Consider the following 27,952-nt stretch of genomic DNA (forward strand, 5'->3'; position numbering starts at 1 on the left):
AGGTGAAGTGAATAACACTGATGATCTCCTCATCATGGCACCTGTTAGTGGGTGGGATGTATTAGGCAGTATGTGAACATTTTGTCCTCAAAGTTGATGTATGAGAAGCAGGAAAAATGGGCAGGCATAAGGATTTGAGCGAGTTTGACAAGGGCCAAATTGTGATGGCTAGACGAATGGATCAGAGCACCTCCAAAACTGCAGCTCTTGTGGGGTGTTCCCGGTCAGCAGTGGTCAGTATCTATCGAAAGTGGTCCAGGGAAGGAACAGTGGTGAACCAGAGACAGGGTCATGGGCGGCCAAGGCTCAGTGATGCATGTGGTGAGTGAATGCTGGCCTGTGTGATCTGATCCAACAGACAAGCTACTGTTGCTCAAATTGCTGAAGAAGTTGCTTTCAGCAGGATAATGCGCCGTGCCACAAAGCAAAAATGATTCAGGAATGGTTGATGAGCACAACAACGAGTTTGATGTGTTGACTTGGCCTCCAAATAGTATATATATCCAAATATATAAATACTATTAAGAACATCTTTTTAGTCACTTACAGATTCTACCTGCATGAAGAGCATTGACTTACTCACTTTAATTTATTTTATTTATCTCCATAAAAACATGAATTTTTATACAAAACCTTAGTGTCATAGTGAATATTAAACATAAAAGTTAGTAATTAAACAAACTAACGAAATTGATCCAAACATAAAAATACCAGTTTATCCCTATTCACAGTCAGTCTGTAATTAAATGTGTACATATTTTCAGACTTATGTTAGTCTGAAAATATATATTTTATACTTATGTTTATCCATACAGTGATTATTATTCAGGAATATAGTCATATTATTCTACTTTCCTGACATATACGAATATAGAAAGAGTTAAGTGTTATTTGAGTAGTTATTTAAGTGAGTAACTGAATCTTCCTGCACTGGTTCTTTGACCTCCCAGTGAAACAACATACACTACAACTATTTCCACATTGTTTTAAAACTTAATATATAAAATATTTCAAAAATCTACACACACAAGAAAAAAAACCTAACACTGAAGTGTGGAGCGAATTGCCAGCAGTAACATAATTAGATAATTATGTATTAATTAGGGCCCTGCGATGGACTGGCGACCTGTCCAGGGTGTACCCCTGCCTTTCGCCCTATGTGCGCTGGGATAGGCTCCAGCAGACCCCCGTGACCCTAATTAGGAATAAGCGGGTATAGGCAATAGATGGATGGATGGATGTATTAATTAGTGCAATTAAAGCGTCACGTGTTCTCAATATAAACGATGTATTGTGTTCGCAGAAGTTAAATAGGGATGTTTTTGGGAGTATGACAACACGTGCTGGAGACCATTCTGGAAAATAATAATAATTCAGGGTTTGCTTAATTAAAAATGAAATAAATATATATTAAGTACACCCTGTGCAGTATCATTACACACACTTTTATAAACTGAAAGACTACAGCATATCCGCCTGGAGGAGACCAAAACTCAATGATCGGGTGTTCAGGAGATTAATCAGAGAAGCAAGCAAAATACCTAAGGTAAATGATAAACTACACGGAGCACGTGTCCAATGAGCCTGTTCTCAGAATACGCGTTAATGCATGTCACTACTACATCCGTAATGGAAACACAATTTGTACTGCGCATGTGCGGAAACCCATGCGGCTTTGGTGCTGCATATTATAAATACCCGAAACTGCCGCAAATCATTTCGTCATACTACTCAAAGAAGTAGATGCATTTCTGCACATGCGCAGTACAAAGCGTGTTTCCGGTACGGATCAAGTAGTGACAGTGCACAACAACGTCACAAATTGGCAAATTGGTAATTGCTGCTAAATGAGCCTCGTAGTGAAGTGGGCGTGGTTTCTACGGCGTGGAACTCTACGTTGAGTGTAGACAGTTCCGTGCTGTCATTGGTCGAGAGTCTACAGTCACCGTAGACACTCTGATGTATGATTGGTCAAGAGTCTACAGTCGCAGTAAATTCTGACTAGACCACCAATCACACAGCACCTATGCAAATCTGCCCTTAATGAGCGCGACGACAACTGAGTGGTCAGGATAAAATGGTGTTAGATTTTGTTTGTTATAGCACTGTTGCATATTTTGCTTTTTAGATTTGGTTAAATTTGGGGTAGAATTACATTTTACCATTCACTATTTTAAAGTGAGTTTCTTTCGTTTCTGCACAACAACAGATTTTCAGGTAACGATCTCATAATGTTGTTTTTAAGAGTAATCAAAGAGTAACCTGTTTTGCTTTATACGATTATTATAATTATAAAACGAACAGATGGGACCTTGCACACTACTTTATTGTTGTGTTTCATTTACTACTTTACCATTCTTTACGCACTGTCACTATTCAATCCGTACCAGAAACACTTTAAGAGTTTTATTATAACTTTAAGAGTATTATAAATGCTTGTCATATAAATAAACTGCCGTAAATCATTTCGTCATACTTCACACCAGAAGTAGACACATTTCCACACATGCCTAGTACAAATCATGTTTCCGGTACACATCGAGTAGTGACAGGCTCCACCATGCTGTACATAATGAGTTCACAATATAGAATTACTTTAATTTTAATTAAATTTTTCAGTAAACAGACATTGTTCTTAAAGAGGGCTTCTTCCCCATCGTAAACTTTGTCTTGGCTTCAGCTGTTTCGTCTTGGCTGTGCCTTTGATGTTTCTTGGCCCCATTTGATAAGGAAACAGTCAAAATGTTTCATAAAAAGTTCATCATCAGGCTAATAATGTTGCTGTTAATGATTTAAAAGTGTATTTCAATAGGCTATGACTGAAGATGGTGACTCCAATCTGTGTTGTGAACCCAGATGCCCCTGAAAATTGCCAGCAGGCCATACTAAAGATACCAAAGAGGCTTGTGAAGGACGGTCGCAAGGATGATCTTCCGTATGCCTCCACTGGACTTGCTGTATCAGTCAAATGCCCTGGCCCACAGAGAGAGGATCCTTGTAGAAGAGAGGATCGCTGCACCAGCATGTCAGCAGTGTCTGGGGGAAAATTGGTCATGCCATTTGGCCAATATGAAAATGCACTGTTCCACTGGCTTGTTTCAAATGTTGTCATACATGAAATAGTAATCATATTACATTTAGTGTCTATGCGTTTTTATAGCATGCTTTAAAAAATCCTGTACATGTTTTGCTATTATCAGTCTTAATCTTTGCAAAATTTATAATACCCACTATTAAAATAGCAGATATATTATTGTTGACTGTACTAAGTTGATGTCCTGTATGTGATTGCAGAATACTTGACAAGCACAGAGCTGAGGTGACAAATGTAAACACACAGTGATGGAGAACCAGTGGGTGAAACACTACCGCACTCAATATGCAGAGAGCTTCCCACAAGTCTCCATTTTTATTGAGGCTAACATGGATGTACAGTATCTATGGTCACAGAGGTTTTGAGAGTTAAACCTTTAAGGAGATGTGGGAGCTCTGAGCTACCATCAGTAGCTTTAAAGAACAGGCCAGAGCTATTTACTGATGAGCAGAGGGAGATCATCCAGAAAGCCTATACGTCTAAAAGGAAATGTTTACACACACCTCGGACCCACATCATAAGTATGTAGATAAAGAGGTTCAAGAAGTACTGTATATTGATCAGAATCAGGTTTACTGGCCAAGTATGTTTTTACACACACAAGGAATTTGGTATTGGCTGTTGGTGACCCCTAAAAGTACAGGCATAAAATACATTTATTTTAATTAAGACAATGCTATACAGAAAAATGAAATAAAAACCACAATATACAGAGTATAAGACAGGTTAACAATGTATATAAAATCAGATATACACTACTGTTATTTGCCCTACTATGCTCTATCACATATGACAACTGTTTGTACAATATACAAAACAAGACAAGGAGCCAGTGCGTAAACATAATACACTGTATAAATGTATGGACTGTGTGTTTTTTCAGAGGCCTCTGATAAGGTTTGAGCAAGTCAGCAGTGATCCCTGGAGTGCATCCAGGATCCACCGGACATGAACATGTATAGAGTGACATACAACAACCATCAACAAGGTGTACATGTCCTACTACAAATGTCTGCATGGAGGGATTCCACAAAGCTCTTGTATACTTGTAACAAATAAAATGTGAGACCTTGTCGTTTTTCTAATACATTTTATCATTATGTTCAGGTCCCCACTGTGCAGCACTGCCCTATCAGGTTTACCTGATAATGCATGGTGGAATGTGGACATGAGCTCTGATGCAGTGTTTGGCAAAAGACGGCACCACAGGGTATACGCTGCGCCGCTGATTGACTGCCTCAATACCCACTGTCAGCAGCTGTTTGAAGAAACTGTGGAGGCAAATTTCAGGGCCTTAGTGATGTGCCTTCCAAGGAGCTGCATGGGTTGCATTACCTCTTCAGCCAGAGCATGGGTGAATCTGGGTTCTTCTCTCTCCAGGACCTCATTAATGATGGACCTGGTCCTGAGGAAGAGGTGGTTCAGTCTGGACATCATGATACAGGCAAGGCTAACAAGGCATACCACAGCGATGTGGAGATAAGACGATATTCTGGATGTCGCCTCATCCCACATCACTCTCACCAGCCATGACACCGCCACTGTTTACCCTCCAGCATTTGTGAGTAGCGTAGTATCACAATACACTGGCTGCTATAAATTTAAAGAAAAAAAAGACTGCATGCATTTGAACCTCCTGTATTTTGAATTGTATTCTGAAGGCTAGAAATTTTCTGCTTCTTGCTGGTGAACATTGGACTGACACAACCAGAGGAGCAAGGTCCCTGGAGCCTGGAATGCAGTGGAGGAACATGATCAACAGCCACAGAAGTTTAATCAGCTGTACAGGACACACTGGGTTAACACCCTCTACTGTCAGACAAAACGGGATGATCTTGTTAACGCTGCTGTCATCTAGAGGTTAAAGATGACTAAGCGCAATGCGGCAGCTCAACAAGACACCAGTCCTCAGTACAACAGGCTGATGTACGTACTGGTGAAACTGCTGTAATTGCGATCACCTCAAGCATCCTGCAGCAGCTCAGAAATGAGCACAATCTTAAAGGCATACGAAAAAATTCAACCCCAGATTATGATGGAGGACCCAGTCCTGTGTAAAGCAGACATTCCTCTACCAAAAATTTACCTCAAGATAGTGTGGGACTTCTGTCATCAAGAGAGGCTCCTCAACCGGCATGCTACAAAACAGCTATTCACCATCACAATGACCACCTTGATCTCATCCGCAGAGCTACCTTCTGCGCTGTCATTGATCGAGACACCGTGGACAGTTCTGCGCTGTCACTGGTAGACAGTCTACAGTCACCATAGCCATTCTGCTGTATCCTTGGTCGAGAGTTTATAGTCACCATAGGCTCTGTCTATAGTCTATCAATCACACAGCACATATGCAAATCTGCCGTTAGCAAGCTACAGAGCGGCCTGGTCAAGACAAAACATATTTTATTTGTTCTACCACTGTTGCAAACTTTGATTTGATATTTGGATAAGTTGGGTAGAATTCCATTTTAGTGCTCACCATTTTAAAGGTTTGGTTTACGAGTTTGTTGTTCCTGAACCACATAAGATTTTCAGGTAATATATTGTGTATTTTTCAACTTCTGTTTTCCTTCATAAGCTTATCATCAGGTGGGATCTTGCACAATAAATTTATTTTTGTTACATTAACTACTTTTACCATTCAGCTGCCCCTAAGCTGGATTTCTTTAGGCACCACCATGCTGTACATAATGAATTCACATAGAATTACTTTATAAGAAACAATCAGCATCAAAGTTCATTATCAATCTAATGTTGCTGTTAAAAATGTATTTCAGTATGCAAAAGCTGCAGATGGTGTCATGAACCCAGTGATGTATTTTGAGTACATCTTTGCATACTCCGTGCTGATTTTGTCATGTCCTTATTTTACGACCACACTATCCTTTGTGTTGAATGAAGAACACATCCAGCAGAGACACTCTGTTGTCAGCCCATTTGTAGAGAGATACCTGCCACAACCTCTTTTGACACCTATGATATCCATTGTTAACGTCTTTTATTGCACAAACAGTGGATAATGACACAGACTATATTTTTATTTGTAATACTCAGTCTTTCTCAATAAACATTGAAAAAGTGCTGCTGCACAAACCCCAACTCTGTGTGGTCCTTTTGGTATTACTTTTTCCCTGATATCAGCTTGGAGTGTCAGACAGTGCAAACCACTGACCTTTGAGATGACTTCTCAAAAAGTGAACCAAAAAAAAAAATTCTATAATCTATATGTCCCTGAAAATGGGCAGCAAGCCATACTGGTGGCAACCAAATAGGCTCGTCAGTACAGGGAAAGGAAGACGGTCTTCCCTACACCCGCACTGAAGCTGCTGAACCAGTCGACTGCCTCGGCCCATGCAAAGAAGATCCATGTGAATGAGGGGATCCCAAGTCAAGAAACTTTAATTATCATTTCAACCATATATAGCTGATGCAGTACATAGGGAATTGAAACATATATCCAGGACAAAACACAGGGCTACATAAGACAACACAGAGCTAAGGACTAAAGAGTTTGTTGTCCTAGCCACACAAAGTCCAGTGTGCAAACGGTGCTGACAGAAAACAATACACTACAAAACAAATACATAAAATAGCACTGACCAGCGTACAGACTGTATCTTGCATTGTGCAAATAAGAGGACTTGTAAACAGTAAGAGGATTTTTGTAAACATATGTACACTTACAATAGCAGCATTGAATTATGATGTATAAAACAGCATTAAAGTGAATGTGCATATGCAGTCTATATGAGTGGTGCGATAAACATAGATGTGTATAGAATGCCGTGTTTGTGTGTCACTTAAGTGCAGTTCAGTTCTGGGTGTTTAGGAGACTGATGGCTTAAGGGAAGAAACTGTTACACAGTCTGGTCGTGAGGGCCAGAATGCTTCGGTTGCTTTTTCCAGATGGAAGGAGGGAGAAAAGTGAATGTTAGGGGTGTGTGGGATCGTCCACAATGCTGTAGGCTTTGTGGATGCAGCGTGTGGTGTAAATGTCCGTGATAAAGGGAACAGAGACTGCGATGATCTTCTCAGCTGTCCTCACTACCTGCTGCAGGACCTTGCTATCCGAGACCGTGCAATTCCCAGTCCAGGCAATGATGCAGCTATTTACAACGCATTTATTGTTCCTCAACAACAGGCAAGTACCACCAGGTGTGATCCCTCATCATGGCCAGGTGATGATGCTGAACTGGTGGCTGTAAGTCAGTCGGTGGGACATAAGATAAGAGATAACTGAAATCAAACACTTTTTATTTAAAATTGATTGTTTTCATTATATCACTCTAAATCTGCTCAAGTCTCAAGAAACAGATGATGATACAAGATGATCTGGATGATTCTGGATGTCGCCTCATCTGACATAACACTCGCCAACCAGGACACCACCACTGCTCACCCTCTAGCATTTGAGAGTAGCATAGTGTCTGGTAGAATGAAACAATATACAGGTTGCTATAAAATGGGGAAAAAAAAGACAATGTATGAATTTGAATTTTCAGCATTTATTTATTTACACGAGGATGCCTGCAGTCCTAACCCTCTTCCTGGCTTTTAAAGTAAAATCTCACCTGCCAAGGTGTGTTCGTTCCCCAGTTAGTGCTCTATATTTGATGTTGAGAAAAAAAAGTGACCTTGACTCTGCTGTACACCACTTTCAGTTAATTTTAAAGCCAAAGCATTTTAATATAAAATATATTTTTTCTGAATGTTTTAATTATAATTGCAATTTCTTTTTTATTTTAATTCAGCCAACTATAATAACCCCAGTACACAGGTGCATCTTATTGTATAAACTATAAATACTTTTAATTTTTATGACTTTTTATTCTCAATCATGTTCAGTGATACTTTACTTGCTACACTGTAGTGCTGTGTTTCTCCAGAGTGCTCCCTATTTTATGCTTTTTCCCCCAAATAAATCTATTTTTAATAGACAAATGTTTGTTTTTTGTTATATTCCTTCTTATTTTATCTATTACCTGTGCTTGTGGACACTGCTGGAAGCTGTAAATTTCCCTTTGGGATGAATAAAGTATCTAAATATCTATCCATCTAAGTATCTATCTATATCCATCTATCTTGTGTGTTAAGGTACACTGCCAATAAATCTCATTCTGATCCTGATAAGACATCCCCGACTTATGCAAAGGAGACATAAATACTAATAAACTTTGACTGTCTTGCAGGTGTTGCTGTCATTCAGAAACGATCACCAAATCCGGTGATGAAACAACTGCACATCTGAACAGATTCTTCTGCATGTTGCAGTGCCATGTTACTCCACAGAGAAACTCAGCAGCAGACAAACAACTTGCGCAAACAAAGTAGCATTGTATCTAACTTCTAACTTGTATCTAACTCTAAATCGGCTGTGGACTAAAAAAAAAGAAAAAACAAATAAAAAGAAAAAAACATCCAAATTTTCTTAAATTTACTTTAAAGCGCCTTAAGTTCTACTCAAATCCATCTAATCAACTCCATATCCTTTTTATTGAGCTCTCCATTTCCAGAAGATTGAACCTTTTAACACGAGTTCTTAAAGAGAAAATAACAGACAAATAATATTTTAAAATAAACTCATAACCAATAACTCAAAGTTAACCATCATAAAAATAATAATAAGCACACAAAATTACACAAATAACCTAGGGTTATTTATAACTGACATGGTATTTTTTTCTGTTAGATGTTTATGTAACATTTATGGAAAGAGTATTTAATACATTTTTAAACTGATTGTACTTATTGGCAAATCAATGTAGTAAAAGCCACATCAGGAAATGTAGTATGCAGAAGTCTCCTTCTTCTTAGAAATTCAACACTAATCACTGATCAAAGAGGAATAATACACCAGTGTTTACCATTATAGAAAAATTCAGGCGTTTTTCAGATCAGTTCTGGCCTGCGAATCTGGCATGGAATATTTTCCTTTAGCAGCATGACCCACTGTGTCTTACTGCTTATAAAAACATTTGTGGTTCTTCTGCATGTTGTAGTGCCATGTACTGCTTGTTAGTGTAGTTTTTGAACAACTGAAAGCAGCACAATGTGCTTAACCTTATCAGTTACCATACAAAAAGGCTCAGCAGAACACACATGCATCTTCTACAAACCCAAGAGCATTATATCTAACTTTAGAACAGTGGATATCAGGGGAGAGCGCGAACGCAGTCCCCCACTACCAGAAATTATGCAGTCGAGATTCCCACATTTGGGGAATTCGCAGGGGTCAGCACAACCGGAGTGCAATGGCTGAGCCTCACCCTGGGTGAACCACCTTCTTGATCATGGTATCTCCCCTGCCAGGTAAGTATGAATTGCAGAGCCCTCGGCTAGAGACTGCACCAACACACACACCCTTTACCATCATGGTGAGGAACCTAACACTAATCATTACACAATAATCTGAGACTAAAACACTGCAGTTTACACGTGCTGCAAAAAATAAAGTCAGTAGAGAATAAAGAGTGCACATTTACAGGGTCAGCAATAAGAGGGAGCAAAAATATTGAATTTTAAGAAGACTGTTTTAAAGAGTGTTTTAAAGCCTGCCTACCATTAACCCCGCCCCTTGCTAACTCCCACAGCTTGCTAATCAGTTTTAGCCAAAACAAAACAAATCTACAAGAAATCTTGATTCCATTTGTTGATCTATACCTAGTACCGTGAAAGGTTGTTTTCTATTAAAGAAACTTAAACATTTATTACTCATAGATCAATGTAAGACAAGAAATGTCTTACACATTTGTACAATAAAATTGTTATAACTGGAAAAATAAAGAGCTCAATCAAAGGGATTATTACACACAGACACTGAAATAAAAGGTCACATGTGACTAAATTCTTGAAGCAAAATGTGTGCATTAGTTTTCTATAAACTACATGACTGACAGTAGGTCTGGCCGTAATAAATGAAAGCTCTATATAATCTAAGGCTAATATAATTTCCTACAGCCGAACATCCAGTCCTGTTATTATTATTTATAAAACCAGATGTGGTACATCTGCATATTGCAGTGCTCCATTCTGCCCAGTATTGTAGCTTTCAAACTAGCTGAAAGACCTGCTGTGTATTATTCCTCATAAAACCAGCTGTAGTTCTTCTGCACACTTTAATGCCATGTCAGAACAGAAAGATGCCCAGCAGAACCTGTACAGCTTCAGCAAATGCAATAACATTGTATCTAACTTTAGTACAGTGAATATCAGGGGAGAGCGCGAACGCAGTCCCCCACTACCAGAAATTATGCAGTCGAGATTCCCACATTTGGGGAATTCGCAGGGGTCAGCACAACCGGAGTGCAATGGCTGAGCCTCGCCCTGGGTGAACCACCTTCTTGATCATGGTATCTCCCCTGCCAGGTAAGTATGAATTGCAGAGCCCTCAGCTAGAGACTGCACCACCAAACACACCCTTTACCATCATGGCGAAGAACACAGAGCTAATCATTACACAAACATCTGAATCTAAAATGCTGCAGTCTACACGTGCTGCTAAAAATAAGGCTACATTTATTACATATAAAACAATGTGATGATTATTTTTTAACCAACTAAACAGTACAATACTTCCCATGATGCATTGCTGCTGAATATGTAATGAGATCCACAATGTTCAGGAAAATGCTTTTGTAACCAAAACACTTTACGCTAAAAAGTAGTCAGTCCAGAAGAAAGGGCACAAAGCTATACTGTCAGCAGTAGAAAACAACTAAAATGTTTTCAACAATTTCATTAAGGTTGTTTTACAGTTAGCCCCAAAACCTCAACCCCCCACCCCCTCGGTTTGCAGGATAGTTGGCGAGTTAGATCTAAGACAAAAACGACTTCTCTACATGAAAACCTGCTTCAGTTCATTTTAGCACATAAATGAAAGGACGGAACAGAAAAAATGTTTTGAACTTGCAATTATAAGTGACTCTAAAATCACAATATTTAAACAAAAGCACGGAGTTTGTGTCCGACCGGTAATGTGATCCGGACACAACATTCCCGATAGATAGTTCCGGATGGATAGTTCCGTATGCCGTAAATGATCCGTTTGTTGTACCCAGGCTTACAAATGGAGTTTTAGATTACTAACTATAAATACTATAATTGATACTTTAGAATATTTTATCGACACATCAGGCATCCTTTGAATTCACGAGAAACACCGCTTGATGATTAAGACAAGACATTTAGTAAACGCTACGTGTTTTACAGAAAATAATACGCATATATGGTGCTTTTATAAGATCAAAAAGTCAGAGTCGGATGTTCATTACAGAGAGAAACCATGATCTAATGGTGTAAAAGCACATGTTAGTTTAAGAGCAGAGTAACTTCTACAGACACACTGACCCTACATAAACACCGTTATAAACCTCTTCTCTGTGGTGAACTGTGAATATAAGGAGATCACAAACAGCTCGGATACAGAGCTCCACAAATAAACCACAGAGAGAGCACCAACATACACCTGGTTTACATTATAACTAAACAAACAGAAACAGTCTATCTTTAACAGTAGAGAGAGGGGTGCACCGTTCCCGGAGGTACTGCAATACCGGGTCGATGCGTGGAGTGGACGGAGCAAGCCCCTATTCCATCTCCCTGCTCCAAAAATCAATTTAATATATGGTCCCCGGGTAGGGGACGTATCAGATATTAAACTGATAAGAACAGATACTACACTTGATCTTAGCCAAAAGGCCGAGAAGCGATACCGAGAAACGCCAACAACAAACGGTGCCATTCTACAGAACTGTAAACCCGAGGACGGAAAATACCGTTCTCGCTTAATATTCTATAATAAACCAGTAGAAATCATGGGAAATAGCTTGTTAATGCTAACATTAGCAGAGTAAAATGGGTCTTTAAGTGTTCTTAAACACAAAAAAACAAAAGGGAAACCATAAAGAATACACAAACCGACCAATCAGAGCCAAGAACACAAAATCCTCCACACTACAATCTCACACAGGGTCAGGATGCTCTTTTCAGATCAAACCTTTAAACTGTTGTAAAAATCATTCAGTTGTAACAAACTAACACGTGGAGAAACAAATATTGAATTAAAAAAGATTTTACAAACTTACCTGAATGATATAACACTGCCCCTCAGTGGTCAGATGTGGTATTGCAGAAGAAAAATATCACGGGTAAAGGAGACGAGGGAAAGGCCAAATTAATAACTCGGTGTTAAACTTATTTTTTCACGAGGCTTTCTTGGCGAAAACCAGACTATTTGTGGGCAATAATTTTAATACTGGTAATTTAAACACAATAAAAGTCTGAATCACCAAAAACGACATGCAAATTTCGCCAAAATACTGATTTATAATAATTATTATTTATTTACTTAGAAAACCTTTACTTTTTGAGGTACAAAGGACGAACATTTTTACAAATAAAATCTCTCTAACGCAAATAAAACATGAACATCAATCCCAAATTTACTAAAACGCAAAAAAGTTCTTTACAAATGCGCCACTCATCCGCCATTTTCACACAACACTATAGAGAGGCCAAGTTAATTATATAGACCTCTGCTACCTTCATTTCATTTCATTTCCTCTGGACACAGTATTTCCCAACATAATGCATTAAAATGTTATTCATGTTATTTTTTCCTTTGCGTACCTTAAACAATTTCACGAGAATCTAAAGGAGAGTCTTGGGGCAGCAATCCAAACTCTTCTGACGGTGAAATTAGGAGTAAGAAAAACGTTTCAAATCACAAAAACAAATCTGTTTTACGGGTTGTCACTTTTACTATTTACACCTATAAATAAATGAACTATAATTACTTTACTTATTAGTCCTTGTGCGCGAAATTTAGGTAGTTTTACGCAGTCTTTCACTGGAAATTGCCATCAGTTGCTGCTTCAGACTCAACATTCAGCTCTGGGGCAGCGCCGCCTAGCGGTCTAATTCAACACTGCGGGACAAAAAGTAAAGCAGTGGTCATAATAATATATCCATACTGTGTTCATTTCTCTCAAAGTGTCCACATCTCGCTTACAGATGAAACTAATAAGCTTCAAGTGTTTAATCAAGGTCAACAACTGTCCCATGATGGAGCATGACATTTTCGTTTGTAATATCTGATGTGTGTATAGTGTAATGGAAAAAAAACAGCATCTGCTCAGTGAAACATTTACTGTAGATTCAGTTAGCAAACCTGAAATTTAGCACACTTCAAAATAATCCAATTAATTTATAATAAGAAAGCAGAAAAAAGTGTATAATTAACTTATTCATAAAAATACAAACAAAAAAACAAACAAACAACAAAGAATAGAAGTAAATAAATCAGGGATTAATAGAATCGTGGAAAACAGACTTTATCTGCAATACTATGCAGATTAAATTACTATGTTATTCCTAATTACTGTTAAGCAATGCAGGATATCATTCTGCACTAATTAGATCTGTTTTTACTTTCTAGGATACTTTGCCCAGTGCCTTAACCCTAAAAGAGCTTACTATAAAAAACCCTAACTGGCCTTGTGCAATATAATGAGAAAACATAGCCACAGTATCTTCTGAGGTAAGTCAAATATAACAGAAACACAACACATACAACACATACAACATAACAGAAACACTCTGAAAGCTAAACCCCCTTCCTTTATCTTTGTGCTCTGAACTCGCATTTAAGAAAAGACTCGCCTGTGATAAGAGTCTGCCTGTGAAAGTCTGTTGGTATGATGGTACACAGAGATGTTGAAACACTTTTCTGTTGTGTAGTCTGGGAAAATTTCTTTGTACTATTTTGTCAGCCGTTGGATGCTCTGGTGTTTAATTACTTTTTGTAAAATGTTGTTGTTGTCTTTCAGCTGCTCCCTGTTCAGGGTCGCCACAGCGGATCATCTGATCCACATATTTGATTTTGGCACAGGTTTTAGGTAGGTGGTACGTCTCAAAGTAACATCCACGTTGATGGCAGGACTCAAGCTTTCCCAGCAGAGCATTGCCCAAACCAAGACACTGCCTGCGCCGGCTTGGCTTCTTCCCATAGTGCATCCTGGTGCTAGGCCACTTTCTTTCATTGCTCTGTGGTCCAGTTCTGATGCTCATGTGCTCATTGTTGCCGCTTTCCGCTGGGCACAGGGGTCAGCATGGGCACCCTGACTGGTCTGTGGCTATGCAGCCCGATAAGCAACAAACAGTGATGCACTGTGTATTCTGACACATTTCTATCAGAACCAGCATTAACTTCTTCAGCAATTTGAGCAACAGTAGCTCATCTGATGGATCGGATCACACGGACCAGCTTTCGCTCCCACATGCATCCACGAGCCTTGGCCGCCCATGACCATGTTGCCGGTTCACCACTGTTCCTTCCTTGGACCACTTTTAATAGATACTGACCACTGCAGATTGGTGTATATTGTACTGTGCTATGTAAATTTTGTGCCTATAAAGCACTATATAGATACAACCACATCAAGCTGAGGGGTAAGCCTCTAGCACTGTCATGTTTTAAAAGGTTATGATGTCATGAATTTGTATTTGAACTGTGCTGCTGTACTAATGTTGTATATTGTGATTAAATACCTTTTAAACTGTTCCATGGATCTGTACGCACAGAGCAAGCTTAAATTGGGCAGTGCAGATCTTTTGAAAAGAGATTTATGATAGAGAGTGTTTAAAGAATTAGTGAAGTATTCAGACTACATTTTCATACAAAAGAGAGGGTGTTCAACATATTTTTTCTGCTTCATGGACCCAATACCCTGCAAAGTTATATTTGGAAGAAGGTATCTATCCAAAGTTTCCACCAAATTGTGATTAATCATAGTAGGATAGTTGTAAGGACAGAGAGTCTGCACTAGACATGAGGGATGGAGTAAGTGCTAGCTGTGTGTAGATCACTGGAAGTAACTACTGTATCTGCTATTTTAAAAATTAGCACATAGTTGTTTTCTACCTTGCAACCGTAGGTGATCTAGTATTCGGTCCGTCTGTACTTCTCTGCAAACTGAGCCTACGGCATGCAGTTTTCTTCGGAGGGCGAGGTGGTCGGACAGTTTGCAGAAAACCAAAGTTTTTCTTTTACTGAGTCATTCACTGTGACCCGCTATAGCAATGAGAGAAAGTAAGTTAAGAAATCAAATTAATCTAGGCATAAGGTGTACAAACAATAACCCAGGTTTGACTACAAATAAATGAATAATGACAAAATAAAGATGACTCAGTCAGTGTTTAAACAGTTACCATGGTGTGTTCATGTTGGGCTGATGACGGTCTCCTGATGGACTTGCTGCAACACATGTCCTTCAAGAAAACAACAAATCAACACACATTACATACTACATACAAATTTACTTACAACACATTTTATATCTTGACAGCTGCCAGCTGTCAGGAACACCTGGACAGTTCCCTGCCAGACCACTGGAGGGGGTGCTGGCAGGTGAATCACTGGAGCCTGCTTTGTCATGTGTATTTTGTGCCATGCCTTCCCTATTGTTCTCCTTCCTGTTGTATCACCTGTTTCCCATTAACCTTAATGTGTAGCCCTATAAATAGGGATCCTTGTGTACCTGTCATTGTTGATTGTTTTGTGTTGTCATGTCATGTCTGTATTCAGGTTTAGGCCACGGTTTATACTTTGGTTTTTTTATCCCCTTTTATGTTAATAAAGCAGCGCTTCTTTGAATCCCGCATATGGGTCTGTCTCCATGGCGTGCCGGCGCACGTGCTACCACGGAGGTCTGGGTTCGAGCCCTGCACAGGGTGGAGGCGCCCTCACGTGACACCAGCACCTTGGATAAGTATTTGCCCCACTTGAACATTTCCACATTTTCTAATGTTATGAAAATAGACCCAAGTAGGATTTATATACAATAAATATAAACAAATATTTTATAAAATTCCATTTGTCCATTTCACTTACTACAAAAACAGGTCCAGGTCCAAGTAGCAGTGTGGTCAGCCACACTAGCCCAACTCGGAGCAGATTTCCCTTTTGGCAATCATCTGTTCCTTGTGTATCCGTGGACCTACCTAAACAGAGTGCAGCCCCTTTCAAAGGTACATTAACAATTCTTTAATGCAGCCATAAATTAGAACATAATGTAATTCATGCAGTGGTTCTTTGAGATTATGTTTTGTTTAACAGGTAGCTAGTTATCAAGCTTTTATTTTAGTACCCACTGCAGGTCTGCAGATGTGTTGAATGGGATGTTGATACCGTTACAGGTGTTTGTTTGGTTTTTTGTCAGTAATGGCAACATTTGTCAGAGTAATATGTATAGTGGAAAGTTACTAGAAGTATTAATAAACACAAAAAACCCCACACAATATAGTGAAAGCATCAAATATTATTTTCTGAGGCAAAAACACTTTGACATGTCTTCATTATATGGGAGATTTAATGTAGACTTAAAGCCCATCATCTCATTTTCATAATTAGCTTTTTACTAGTAGCTGTAGGCTTCGAGCTGGATGTTTTACCCCTTGTTTTTTATATTTAATTTCTTTTAGCAGATTTGAGTTTGTGGGGGTAATGATGAGCAGTAGGAGTTGTGATAGCTTAGTGGTTAGTGTTGGGCTACTGATGAAAAGGTTGAGTCTGACTCCCAGGTCCACCAAGCTGCCAGTAGCTCAAATTGTAAGTCACTCTAGATAATGGAGTCTGCCAAATACTAGACATGTAAATGTAGTTCTATGTCACATTTTGAACGTTGAAAGAAATGAGAACTAGCAGAAATCAAGCTCTATACCTAGTACAAAGTTAAAGGTAGACAAGCTGTGTTTTTTTCCCCCCATTACTGATTTTAAATAAAGTTTGTTACTTATCCAGGGACATGTGTAAAAACTAAGACAACATTCTCACATTTGCATAATGCATTTTTGAGAAATGGAAAGTTAATCTGTTCTTGCAGACTTCACCTCAAGTAGTTAATACACCAATCATCATTGTAGCAGTCATGGTTGAAATGAAAATGATTTGCTTTCAAACTAATGTTATAATTTCCTTGGTTTATTTTCCATGCATCAAAGAACATTCATCACATCCATCACCATAATACCCACCCCCCCCAAAAAAATAAAAGGTTTTCTTGATTTTACTTTAAAATGCCTTAGGTTCTAATCAGGTCTGTAATCTCCTTTTTGAGCTCTCTTCCATTTCCAGAGGATCAAACTTTAAAATATGAGTTCTAGAGTAAATAATGGACAAATATTTCAAAATAAATTCATAAACAATATTCAAAAAGTTAACTAACACAAACAGAATAATAAGGACACAAAGTTACCCAAATAACCATGGGTTATCAAGGACATGACACATTTTTCTGTTAGATGTTTATGTAAAATTTACAGAGAGTATTTAAGATTGTACTGTATTGTTGGCAAATAACATTTCAGGACAAGCTGTTTTTGATGATTTATATTTTCATAACAGTATGTGCCATTATGTTGTATTCCTTAAATAACAGCATGGATATGATCTACTGTTAACCTTCAGCAAATCTGTTCAGTTGTATGTTTGTAATATCTGTTGAAAGCCTTGGGGGTCAGCAATCATTTTCTGCCACTGCAAAGTGTTCAGTACATGAAGAATTAAGGTTTCCTTCTTTAAAGAAATTCAACACTTTAATCATTAATATAAAAGGAATAATACACCAGTATTTACCTTTTTTTTTTTTTTTTTAAATCAGGCTTTTTTCAGATTACGTCTAGCTGGCAATTCTGATATGAATTATTTTCCTATAGCAGCAGGCCCTACTGTCTTACTGCTTATAAAAAGAGACGTGGTCTTTCTGCATGTTGCAGTGTCATGTTCTCATTTCAGCAAAATGTGCTTAATCTAATCAGTTACCATACAAAAAGGCTCAGCAGAACAGACATGCATCTTCTACAAACACAACAGCATTATATCGAACATTAGTACAGAGAATATCAGGGGAGAGCGCGAACGCAGTCCCCCACTACAGTCATCGTAGACAATTTTGCACGGTCATTGGTCAACAGTATAGATAGTTCCGCGCTTTCATTGGTCGAGAGTCTAGTCACCGTAGACAGTTCTGCGCGGTCATTGGTCAACAGTGTAGACAGTTACGCGGTCTTATTGGTCGAGAGTCTGCAGTCACCGTAGACAGTTACGCGCCCTGATTGGTCTACGCGTAGACAATTACACGCTGTCATTGGTCGAGACGTGACATTTAGTTCAGTTAGGTTGAATTGTATTTTACAGATCATTATTTTGAACGTTTGGTTTAGGAGTTTCAGTGCAAACCGTGGGATTTTAATTTAACGATATTATAAAGTTGGCTTGCTTTGTCAGATTATTATTATTATTATTATTATTATTGAAAACAAACAGGTGAGCACTTGCATACTACTTTATTTATTTGTTTGCTTCTTACATTTACCACTCGACTGCCTGCTAAGCCGGGTTTGTTTAGACATGACCATGCTGTACATAATGAATATGTTAATTAAGTAATTAATTTCTACTTAGTTTTCCGGTAAACAGACATTGTCGACTTCCTCATCGTAGTCTTTATATCTTTGCTGTTTGGTCTTGGCCCTGTTTTTTTTTTTGAGATTCTGGGCACCATTTAATAAGTAAACAGTCAGCATTAAAGTTCATTATCATCAGGCTGTTTGTTTTAAGTGTATTTCAGTAGGCTACAACTGAAAATGGCGACCCCAATCCGTGTTGTGAACCCAGATGCCCCTGAAAATCGCCAGCAGGCCATACTGGTGGCGACCAAAGAGGCTCGCCAGTACAGGGAAAGATGGATGGTCTTCCCTACACCTCCACAGTAGTCTGCCCTGGCCCATGCAGAGAAGCTCCTTGTAAATGAGGGGATCCCTGCACTGACACATCAGCAGTGTCTGGGAAAGCTAGACCTGCCCTTTGGACAACATGTGAATGCACCGTTCCACTGGCTTGTTTCAAATTATGTTGGATACATGAAATAGTAAGCATATTACATTTTATACCTTTAGTGTCTATGCATTTTTATAGCATGCTTAAAAATACTTGTACATGTTTGTGCAAAACTATGGCCTATGTGTTAATAATTGCAAAGTTATTATACAAGTTATTTCATTACAAATACTTATTACAATTGCAGATATCAATGTTGACAGAACTAAGTTAATGTCCTATATGTGAATGCAGGATAATTGACGAGCACAGAGCTGAGGTGAAAAATAAATATAAAAATGCAGTGATGGAGGACTAGTGGGTGAAGGACTACCTCACTGAATATGCAGAGAGCTTCCCACAAGTCTCCATATTCCTTGAGGCCAACATAGATGTATCTATCTATGGTCAGAAAGGTTTTGAAGGTCACACCTTTAAGGAGATGTGGAAGCTCTACCATCAGCACTCCAGTTTAAAGAACTGGCAAGAGATATTTACTGCTGAGCAGAGGGAGACCATTCAGAAAGCATGCATGTCTATGAGGAGCTGGTTACACCTCTGACTCATCATGAGTATGCAGATGAAGAGGTTCAAAAAGTATATTAATGACAAGGAGCAAATAAGTGTTACAAACAGAAAGAGAAGACTAGCACAGAATAATAAAAAATATCAAACATCAGCCAAATCTGTTTTAGGTTTGTTTATTAACAATAAATCAATAAAATCATGGGAAATTATAAAATCTAGATAGTTATGACGCATTGTTTTTCAGCAGCAGGTAAGTACCTTCATGGCTGATCCCTTATCATGGCCAGGTGATGCTAAACTGGAAGCTGCAAGTCAGGCTGTGACTTACAAGTCAGGTAAGTGAGAGAGTTAACAGAAATCAAGCCCTTTTTATAATATGATTGGGTTTATTGTATTGTATATTTATAATATTTTTTTATTATAACATTCATTCTGTAAATTTGCTAGGGCTGGCTCTTATCTGTAGCTCTTGAGCAATTCTAACAGTCAGTCTGTTAGGTTGCCTTCTCAGGATTCCATGGACAAGCCCAGTCAGCCTGATGCTACTGTCCGGCCCGAGGAGTCAGGGCCCACTGTCAGGTCCAAGCAGTCCAAGTCCAGTGTCCAGGCCGAGCAGTCAGAATCCCAGTCCACAACACAGGACCGTGTTACACCCCAAAAATGACTGCCAGCGGTCTCCCCTGTAAGTGATACTCACATTACAGTAGTCCCCTGTTTATTGCGGGGTTATGTTCCAAAACCACTGGTGATGCACGACAATCCGCAATACAGACACCCCAAATTGCTTTTTTTTTTTTTTTTTTTATTATTATTATTTTTTAAGCCTCCCACACTCTTTAAACACACACAGAAAACATTTGCAAACATATAGCAAGATGAATTTTGGGTAAATTCATAAATATCACAATTATAGTGAGTACTGTATGAACAGTAATGTACTGTACATTACAAGTAGTGTAGCCTATGCTTATTTTTTCAGTACAGTAATTTACACAACCTAAGAATACGTAACATTTTAGTTGAGTACTACCTACCACCCACTAGCGAACCACTTGTTAACTCATTAGACAATTTCAACTGGCCCGAGCCTCTATACAAAATATGCTTCCCTTTCCAAAACTGCACGCATAGCCAGCAGCCAATCACAACCATGAGTAGATGAATGGGGCATTCCGATTGGCCAGACTCGCTTTCCTAAACAACACTACGTGTTTCTCTTGAGTAAATGCGCTGTACAGTATTTTATATATTTTACTTCATTTTAATTAATGTTTATATTTTGTAGTAATTATATTTTTATGAATAAAATACCTTATTTTAACATAAAATCAATTCACTATAAGGTTTGCGGACACCACGATATACTGGGAAAATCCGCAAAAATTTTTTCCAAATAAAAATCAGCAATATACCGGGACCACAATATATAAACCACGATATAGAGGTGGATTACTGTATGCAAACAGTATAAATTCAAACAATCTGCTTGACATGCTTTTTGACCTGCTCAAAACCAAAGGTGCGATAGGTCTGTGTTCTTTGGGACGAGTATCACAGTAGAACCAGTGTCGCTCGATCATAAACAAGTCCCTGTTTGGAAATGTTCTACTGTGATACCTGCGTTTAACGACCAATTCTTTGTACAATAACAAATGTGTATTTGCATGCGTTATGTGTGTGGCAGGTGGAGCTAAAGGGTTTAGTTTGTCTTTGTGAAAAACCCAACGGCATCCCACCGGCCGACATTTCCTGGATCAAAGAGGACACAGAGGGTTGTTCACCCCTGTTCAAACCTACAAGGACATCACTGGCCTGTGCAAGAAGCGACAGGTGCTTAAATTGGACCGCATGTGGTTTTACTCATCTGAACCTCCCGGTTATGTGAGGGGTGCTCTGCCAACTCCTGACTCCTTTTTTCGGAGCCGCGTCTTTGTGTGGCGCTCTGTTGGAGTGTGGAGGTAGTCCCTGATGTGTCCTAGAGGTGACAAGTGTGTGGGTAAGGGACTGAACGTGCACCTCTACAAGTCTGGCTACCACCACTGGGTATGATTAACACTAACTAAGCAGGTAAAGTGAAAGTTATTACATTACAATTTAATATTTATTACTAATTTATTATGTAAAGTGAGACCAAAAAAAAGCACAGTAGTATGCTGCTTAGCCTTTGATTAGATTTTTTTCGTTTGTATTGCAGGTACATCACCTGTGACATGTCCAGCTGGTACACAATGCTGACTGAAGTCCGGTGCTGCAGACCATGTTCAAAGGCAGCAAGGAGTGGGGAAGGTAGCACAGTGGGCTGGTGGCTTGCAGGGGATCCTGCTATTCTGTTGCAGCTGAGTGAGGCTCATCGAGCCATGTTTCCTGCCATGCTCACTAGCACGTGAGTAGGCTGAATATAACGTGTGTTTAAAATAAACTTTAATGCCATCTTGCTGGCAGAGGCTGACAATGTTGACGATCACCAGAGCCAGATCTTCTCCATTTTTGGCACTGTGCTGAAAATGGATTCAACTAAAAAAGTATGTAAAATCAAAAGATAAGGCTGTACTGTATGTAATGGCAAACATAATGCAGTACTGTGTGTTTTTCTGCTGTTTCAAATCTAACAATTTCACACTGTTTTAAAATGATTTAAAAAAAAAAAAAAAAAAAACGGTAGAATCAAACAGATTATCAAATGCCAACTTAATGTTTTAGTTGGTGAAGAAGCTGTCTGGCTCAGCTAAATGGTTCACCAGCATCGGCAATGAGCACTCCCAGATCATTTGTGCTAACCTGTGAGGAGTCCACAGAGAAACTGGAACCCATGTACTGTGGACTTATAGAAAGGTTCCGGCTGGACAATCAATCTGTGCCCAAAACCTTATGTGGACTGTGGCTGTTGTCGTGCGTGGGGCCGGACAGCAGTGGAGACCATGTTCCAGCCTTGGGTAGACAATAAGATGGTTGTGTGTCTGGACATCTTTCACTGGATCCACCGGTTTGATGCAGCCATCCACACGGAAAGTCACAGCAAATATGCTGCCTTTCCTGGAGCTGCTTGTCAAGGCCGTGAGAGCCAAGGATCCGGCGACACTAAACTCTGTGTCTGATCAGGATGTAGTCAGGCACTACGTTTCCAGGGAGAAGCTCAAAGCACCATGTGCAGAGGGTCACCCTCGGGGCTCAGGAAACGTTCCGGCTCATCCACCTGGCCGTCAAGGAGCTGAAAGGTCCCGCTGGGCTGGACGAAAATGGAGTAAGCCTCTTCAAAACTAAAAAAAAAAAACCCTCATACCAAAAACCTTAAATTCAGTACTGACACTGAAGTGTACATGTAACATTTAAGAGAGACAATTGTTACTGGGTCTGGAACAGATCAAAGAACACGGAAGAGTGGTGTGCTTCAATAGATTTTACTGACGTGTCAAGTGAAAGTGAACAAACAATTATTTAATGAAGGAATATGAAATTCAGCACATAGAAAATAAAGGAGTGTTACCCAAATCAAAGAAATAAACAAAACAAAAACAATCCTTATAACTAACCTCTAACTCATTAACACAGGAAAAAAACAACAACCCTGTGATCTTCGGCATATGCGACGCCCTAACTTACTCTTCTAAACTAAAAAGCAAAAGTACAGGGGTGGCGTAACACTCACAAACCTAATCTAACAAATACTAACTCTGATCAAAAATCAAGCCAAACAGAACTGTATCCACACTTGACTAAACTCTTGAGTTATCACCCAGACTTGGTTGATTAAGTAAATGCATTCTTATCGGTAACTTAATACACAATAAGGCCAAACATTAACTTGGGCAGCAGCGTAATCTCAAACAGGAGAATCCACTATCAGTCAATAGCCAACTAATGAACTAGAAGTGGCTCAAATCACCATAACGCCACATGACTCGAAGTCAAGGTACGACAAATGGCAGGAGGCAACTGAGTATTGGAACATGCAGTACGCTGGAATGGTGCACATCCACACGTCAAGTCCTTATACAGTCAGCGCATCAACGGCTTGGCAGAGCGTCATGACGTCATGAATAGGCTTGTCAGCCAATAATCCCGACCTAGAGGCAGAGTAAAGAATAGCACAGAAGGAAAGGAGAGCAAAAAGTAAACACAATACACACATCATACGTGGAACGTAACAATACGTAATACACAGTATGAACGTATGGACTATGCGTATTTGCAGAGGCCATCGATGAGGTGTGAGCAAGTCAGCAGCGACACCTAGAGTGCAAATACGCACAGTCCAAACATCCCAGGATCCACCAGACATGAACATGTACAGAGTGGCACTCTAGCACAGCCATCAGCAACGTGGACGTGCCCTACAACAAATGTCTGCATGGAAGCAACAGCCTGGAGGGATTCCACAAAGCCCTGCCCAATATGATTCCGGGTACACAACTGCAGTCCGTATACCTGTAACAAAGGAAATGGGTGACCTTGTCGTTTTTCTAACACACCATCATAACTTTCAGGCCCCTATTGTGCCACTCGGACCTATCAGGTTTACCTGATAAGCGGCATTGCACGGTGGAACATGGACAGGAGCTCCGATGCGGTGTTTTGTGGCAAAGGATGGCACCACAGGGTTTACTCTGCACCGCTGAGAATTTCCAGACCCCTGCTGACGTGCCTTCCCAGGAGCTGCTTGGGCTGGAGTACCTATTCAGCCAAAGCACGGGTGAATCCGGGCCCTTTCCTCTCCAGGACAACCCGGTCCTAAGGAGGAGGTGGTTCAGTCGGGACACCCCGATACTGGTGAGGCTGACGAGGTGTACCACAGCGATGTGGAGACAAGACGACATTCTGGACGTCGCCCAATCCCACATTATGCTCACTAGCCAAGACACCTCCACCGTTCACCCTTCAGCATTTGTGAGTAGCCTAGTGTCTACAATGAAACAATACACAAAGACAATGTACAACATTTGAACCTCTTGTATTCTGAATTGTATTTTTTTACAGAAGGATGCCTGCAGACCTAAACCTCTTCCTGGCTTTGAAAAACTGGAAACGTTCTGCTCCTTGCTGGTGGAGATTGGTCTGGCAGAGGACAAGCTGTTAGGCAGGTGTTCCCCTAACGAAAATAATCAAGACGGTGCGGGATTTTATCAATCATTGAGAGGCTCCTCAACCTGCATGCTACGAAACGGCCGTGGACTGTCACAAAGACCACGTTGATCCGCAGAGCTACCTCCGGCACCACATCAGCCAGCAGCCCTCCCTCCACCAGACTACTATGTGCCCACACCTAGCACGGCAGAGACGAAGATGTTGAAGGAGAGGACAGACATAACTACACCACTCTCCTGCTCTAAACCGCCTTCACTTCTGCCGCCGGCGGCAAGAAAAACCCCAGCCACTCCTTTTCTCTCCCTCTCAGTCTTTTGCTCAACAGCCACCCATGGGATTTCTGTCCCCTTCACATATCCTATAGTCCCCACCAGTCAGTCTGCTCACGTTGCTGGTCCAGCCACATCTCTTTCTTCAGCGGTGTCCATATTGCCTGCCAGTCAGACCACTTTTACGTCACACAGTACAGGCACATCTGCAATATGGGCAAGATCTACACATTACAAGGCTGAAACCCCTGTCATAATTGGGAGCCAAACTGTCAAGGGTGCAAAACCCCCCAAACTGCATGCTATATGGCCAACCCGCCCAGGGACATATATTGAAAAGAAAGGAGAAAAAAAAAAAAACTTTTAGAATGATGTCTCCATCAAAAGGACTGGAAAACATAGTTTATGAAAGTTTTGAAAACTTTACCTCTGTTGTTGACCAGCTGGAAACTGAAGGACCATGCAGAATGTAATGTTCTTAAATGCTTTGGGAATTCTTTCCATTATAATTGCAATTTATTTTATTTGTTTATTTTAACTATAAAAACACTAGTACATATGTGCATGCCATTGTATAAATTGTAAAAACTTTGTTTATTAAGGTTTTATTCTTATTCATGTTCAATGATGCTTGCTACACTGTAGTGCTGCTTTCTTTACTAATACACAGATACTGTATAGACTGTAGGTGAGACCTGATACCCCTCTGCTAGGCGAAGTAAAAGGGCAATCATTTATCTGGCCTTTCACAAAAATTATCCTCCAGTTCCTGAACATTTAGGTGGGTATTGATAACCATCACATTACTAAGTAAGGAAGGTAATCACACAGTGCCTATGCAAATCTGCCCTTAATGAGATGACAACAGCGTGGTCAGGCCAGGACAAAAGTGTTAAATTTTGTTACACCACTGTTGCAAACTTTCATTTTATATGTTGGTTGTCTTTGTTTTTTGCACTAAAATCACAAGTCAGTCCAGCAGGATACAGTATATAACAATTTCATGAATATTTGAAAGCTTTGTTGTAGTTTAGCCCTGTCTCCTCGATGTGCAGGTCTGGCAGCAAACTGCAGGAGGAAGCACTGAAACTCTGCTGAGTTATAAAAAAGATCAGAGCAGAGTTAGTCAAAAACGTCAACAAAGGGACCATGTTTGAGAGTGTAATAAACAGCATCAAATATTATTATCTGAGGCAAAAACGCTTTGGCAACCTATCTACTATGAGTGATTTAATGTAGATTTAAAGCACATTTCATTTTCATAATTAGCTTTTGGCTGTTAACTGGAGCTTTTTATAGCTGGATTTATTATCCCTTGTTTTTTGTGTTAGGAGATTTAATTTCTTTTAGCAGATTTGAGTTAGTGTGAGGGAAAGATGAGCAGTAGGGGATGTGGTAGCTTAGTGGTTAAAGATTAATTGCTGTTGTAGATAGGACATTATTTAGTTAGATACATTATTTACTGTCCAGTGTCACCCAAATGAGGATGATGTTCCCCTCAAGGTTTCTTCCTCATATTACAGAGTTTTTCCCTTGCCACCATGGCTCATTAGGAATAAAATAGTTTCATAATTTTTCTCTCCTTTCTCTACTTTGGAAAGCTGATTTGAGAAAATGTCCATTGTAAAAGGCACTATACAAATAAATTAAATTGAATAGAAAAAATGTAAGCGTTGGCCTACTGATTGGAAGGTTGTGAGGTTGATTCCTAGGTCCACAAAACTGCCGCTGCTGGAGCCCTGAGCAAGGCCCTTAACCCTTAAGCTCAGTTGTATGAAATGAGAAATTGTAGGTCACTCTGGAAAGGAGAATAAACAGCAGCAATGTAAATGCATTTCTAACTCACATCTATCTCGCTATGAGAATGAGCAAAGATCAAGATCTATACCTTGTACACAGTAAGGTAGCTTACTGTAACAAACTGTGCTTTTTCTAATACTGATTTTGAATAAAGTTTGTTACTTTTCCAGAGACGCATGTAAAAACTAAGGGATTTTCACATTTGCATAATGCATTTTTTAGAAATGTAAAAATAAAGTTAATCTGTTCTTGCAGACTTCACCTTAAGTGGTTAATACACCAATCATCACTGTAACAGGCATGGTTGAAATGAAAATGATTCACTTTCAAACTGATATCTGTTAATATCTATATCTATAAATTCCTTTAGACGTAGACATCTTTTTAATACAAATAACCATAAACCATAATAAACCATAAATAAACACTGTAGATGCAGATAACGCAAAAGCTGTGGAATAAATAACACCAACAATTCACTGCTAAAGTTACAGCTAGACATGAAGTAAATAAATATTATAATACAGTAGATAAACATCTTTTAAAACACATTTACATACACAATAGGTCAAACAGATTAAACAAGTTAAACACAAAGACAGTAGTGCAATGCATTCAATACACAACTGACATGTCCTCCTTTCAACCAGGGGCTAAATCGACTGTGGACTAACAAAAAAAGAAAAAACAAATAAAAAGAAAAAAACATCCAAATTTTCTTAAATTTACTTTAGATGGACTTGAGTAGAACTTAAGGCACTTTAATCAACTCCATATCCTTTTTATTGAGCTCTCCATTTCCAGAGGATTGAACCTTTTAATACGAGTTCTTAAAGAGAAAATAACAGACAAATAATATTTTAAAATAAACTCATAACCAATAACTCAAAGTTAACCATCATAAAAATAATAATAAGCACACAAAATTACACAAATAACCTAGGGTTATTTATAACTGACATGGTATTTTTTTCTGTTAGATGTTTATGTAACATTTATGGAAAGAGTATTTAATACATTTTTAAACTGATTGTACTTATTGGCAAATCAATGTAGTAAAAGCCACATCAGGAAATGTAGTATGCAGAAGTCTCCTTCTTCTTAGAAATTCAACACTAATCACCGATCAAAGAGGAATAATACACCAGTGTTTACCATTATAGAAAAATTCAGGCGTTTTTCAGATCAGTTCTGGCCTGCGAATATTTTCCTTTAGCAGCATGACCCACTGTATCTTACTGCTTATAAAAACATTTGTGGTTCTTCTGCATGTTGTAGTGCCATGTACTGCTTGTTAGTGTAGTT

The 27,952-nt window shown here is 39.3% G+C and overlaps 1 protein-coding gene and 3 non-coding genes across 8 annotated transcripts; 1 reads left to right on the forward strand and 3 right to left on the reverse strand.

Annotated features, from left to right (window-relative positions):
- Positions 1-9,247: 9,247 nt before the first annotated feature.
- LOC131358513 (U1 spliceosomal RNA) lies at positions 9,248-9,411 on the reverse strand. The gene has a single exon (XR_009205464.1). It is a non-coding gene; the product is annotated as a U1 spliceosomal RNA (small nuclear RNA).
- Positions 9,412-10,303: 892 nt separating this feature from the next.
- LOC131358514 (U1 spliceosomal RNA) lies at positions 10,304-10,467 on the reverse strand. The gene has a single exon (XR_009205465.1). It is a non-coding gene; the product is annotated as a U1 spliceosomal RNA (small nuclear RNA).
- Positions 10,468-11,612: 1,145 nt separating this feature from the next.
- On the reverse strand, positions 11,613-11,803 carry LOC131358577 (U2 spliceosomal RNA). The gene has a single exon (XR_009205526.1). It is a non-coding gene; the product is annotated as a U2 spliceosomal RNA (small nuclear RNA).
- A 6,418-nt stretch (positions 11,804-18,221) lies between these two features.
- On the forward strand, positions 18,222-27,908 carry LOC131357466 (uncharacterized). 5 transcript variants are annotated; one of them, XM_058396440.1, is made up of 7 exons: positions 18,226-18,416; positions 18,768-19,020; positions 19,741-20,178; positions 21,181-21,563; positions 21,691-21,879; positions 23,981-24,380; positions 24,471-27,908. In XM_058396440.1, exons 5-7 carry the CDS (start codon positions 21,707-21,709, stop codon positions 24,684-24,686), a joined length of 789 nt encoding a protein of 262 aa, XP_058252423.1. In that variant the 5' UTR covers positions 18,226-18,416; positions 18,768-19,020; positions 19,741-20,178; positions 21,181-21,563; positions 21,691-21,706; the 3' UTR covers positions 24,687-27,908. The 5 variants fall into 5 exon arrangements, 4 of the variants coding, with proteins under 4 accessions (XP_058252423.1, XP_058252422.1, XP_058252424.1 ...); XR_009205267.1 differs by having other exon boundaries at positions 18,222-19,020; positions 23,689-24,380; positions 24,471-27,906; XM_058396439.1 differs by having other exon boundaries at positions 18,226-19,020.
- The last annotated feature ends 44 nt before the right edge of the window (positions 27,909-27,952 follow it).

Source organism: Hemibagrus wyckioides, linkage group LG08 (genome assembly GCF_019097595.1).
Source record: "Hemibagrus wyckioides isolate EC202008001 linkage group LG08, SWU_Hwy_1.0, whole genome shotgun sequence".
Classification (NCBI taxonomy): domain Eukaryota; kingdom Metazoa; phylum Chordata; class Actinopteri; order Siluriformes; family Bagridae; genus Hemibagrus; species Hemibagrus wyckioides.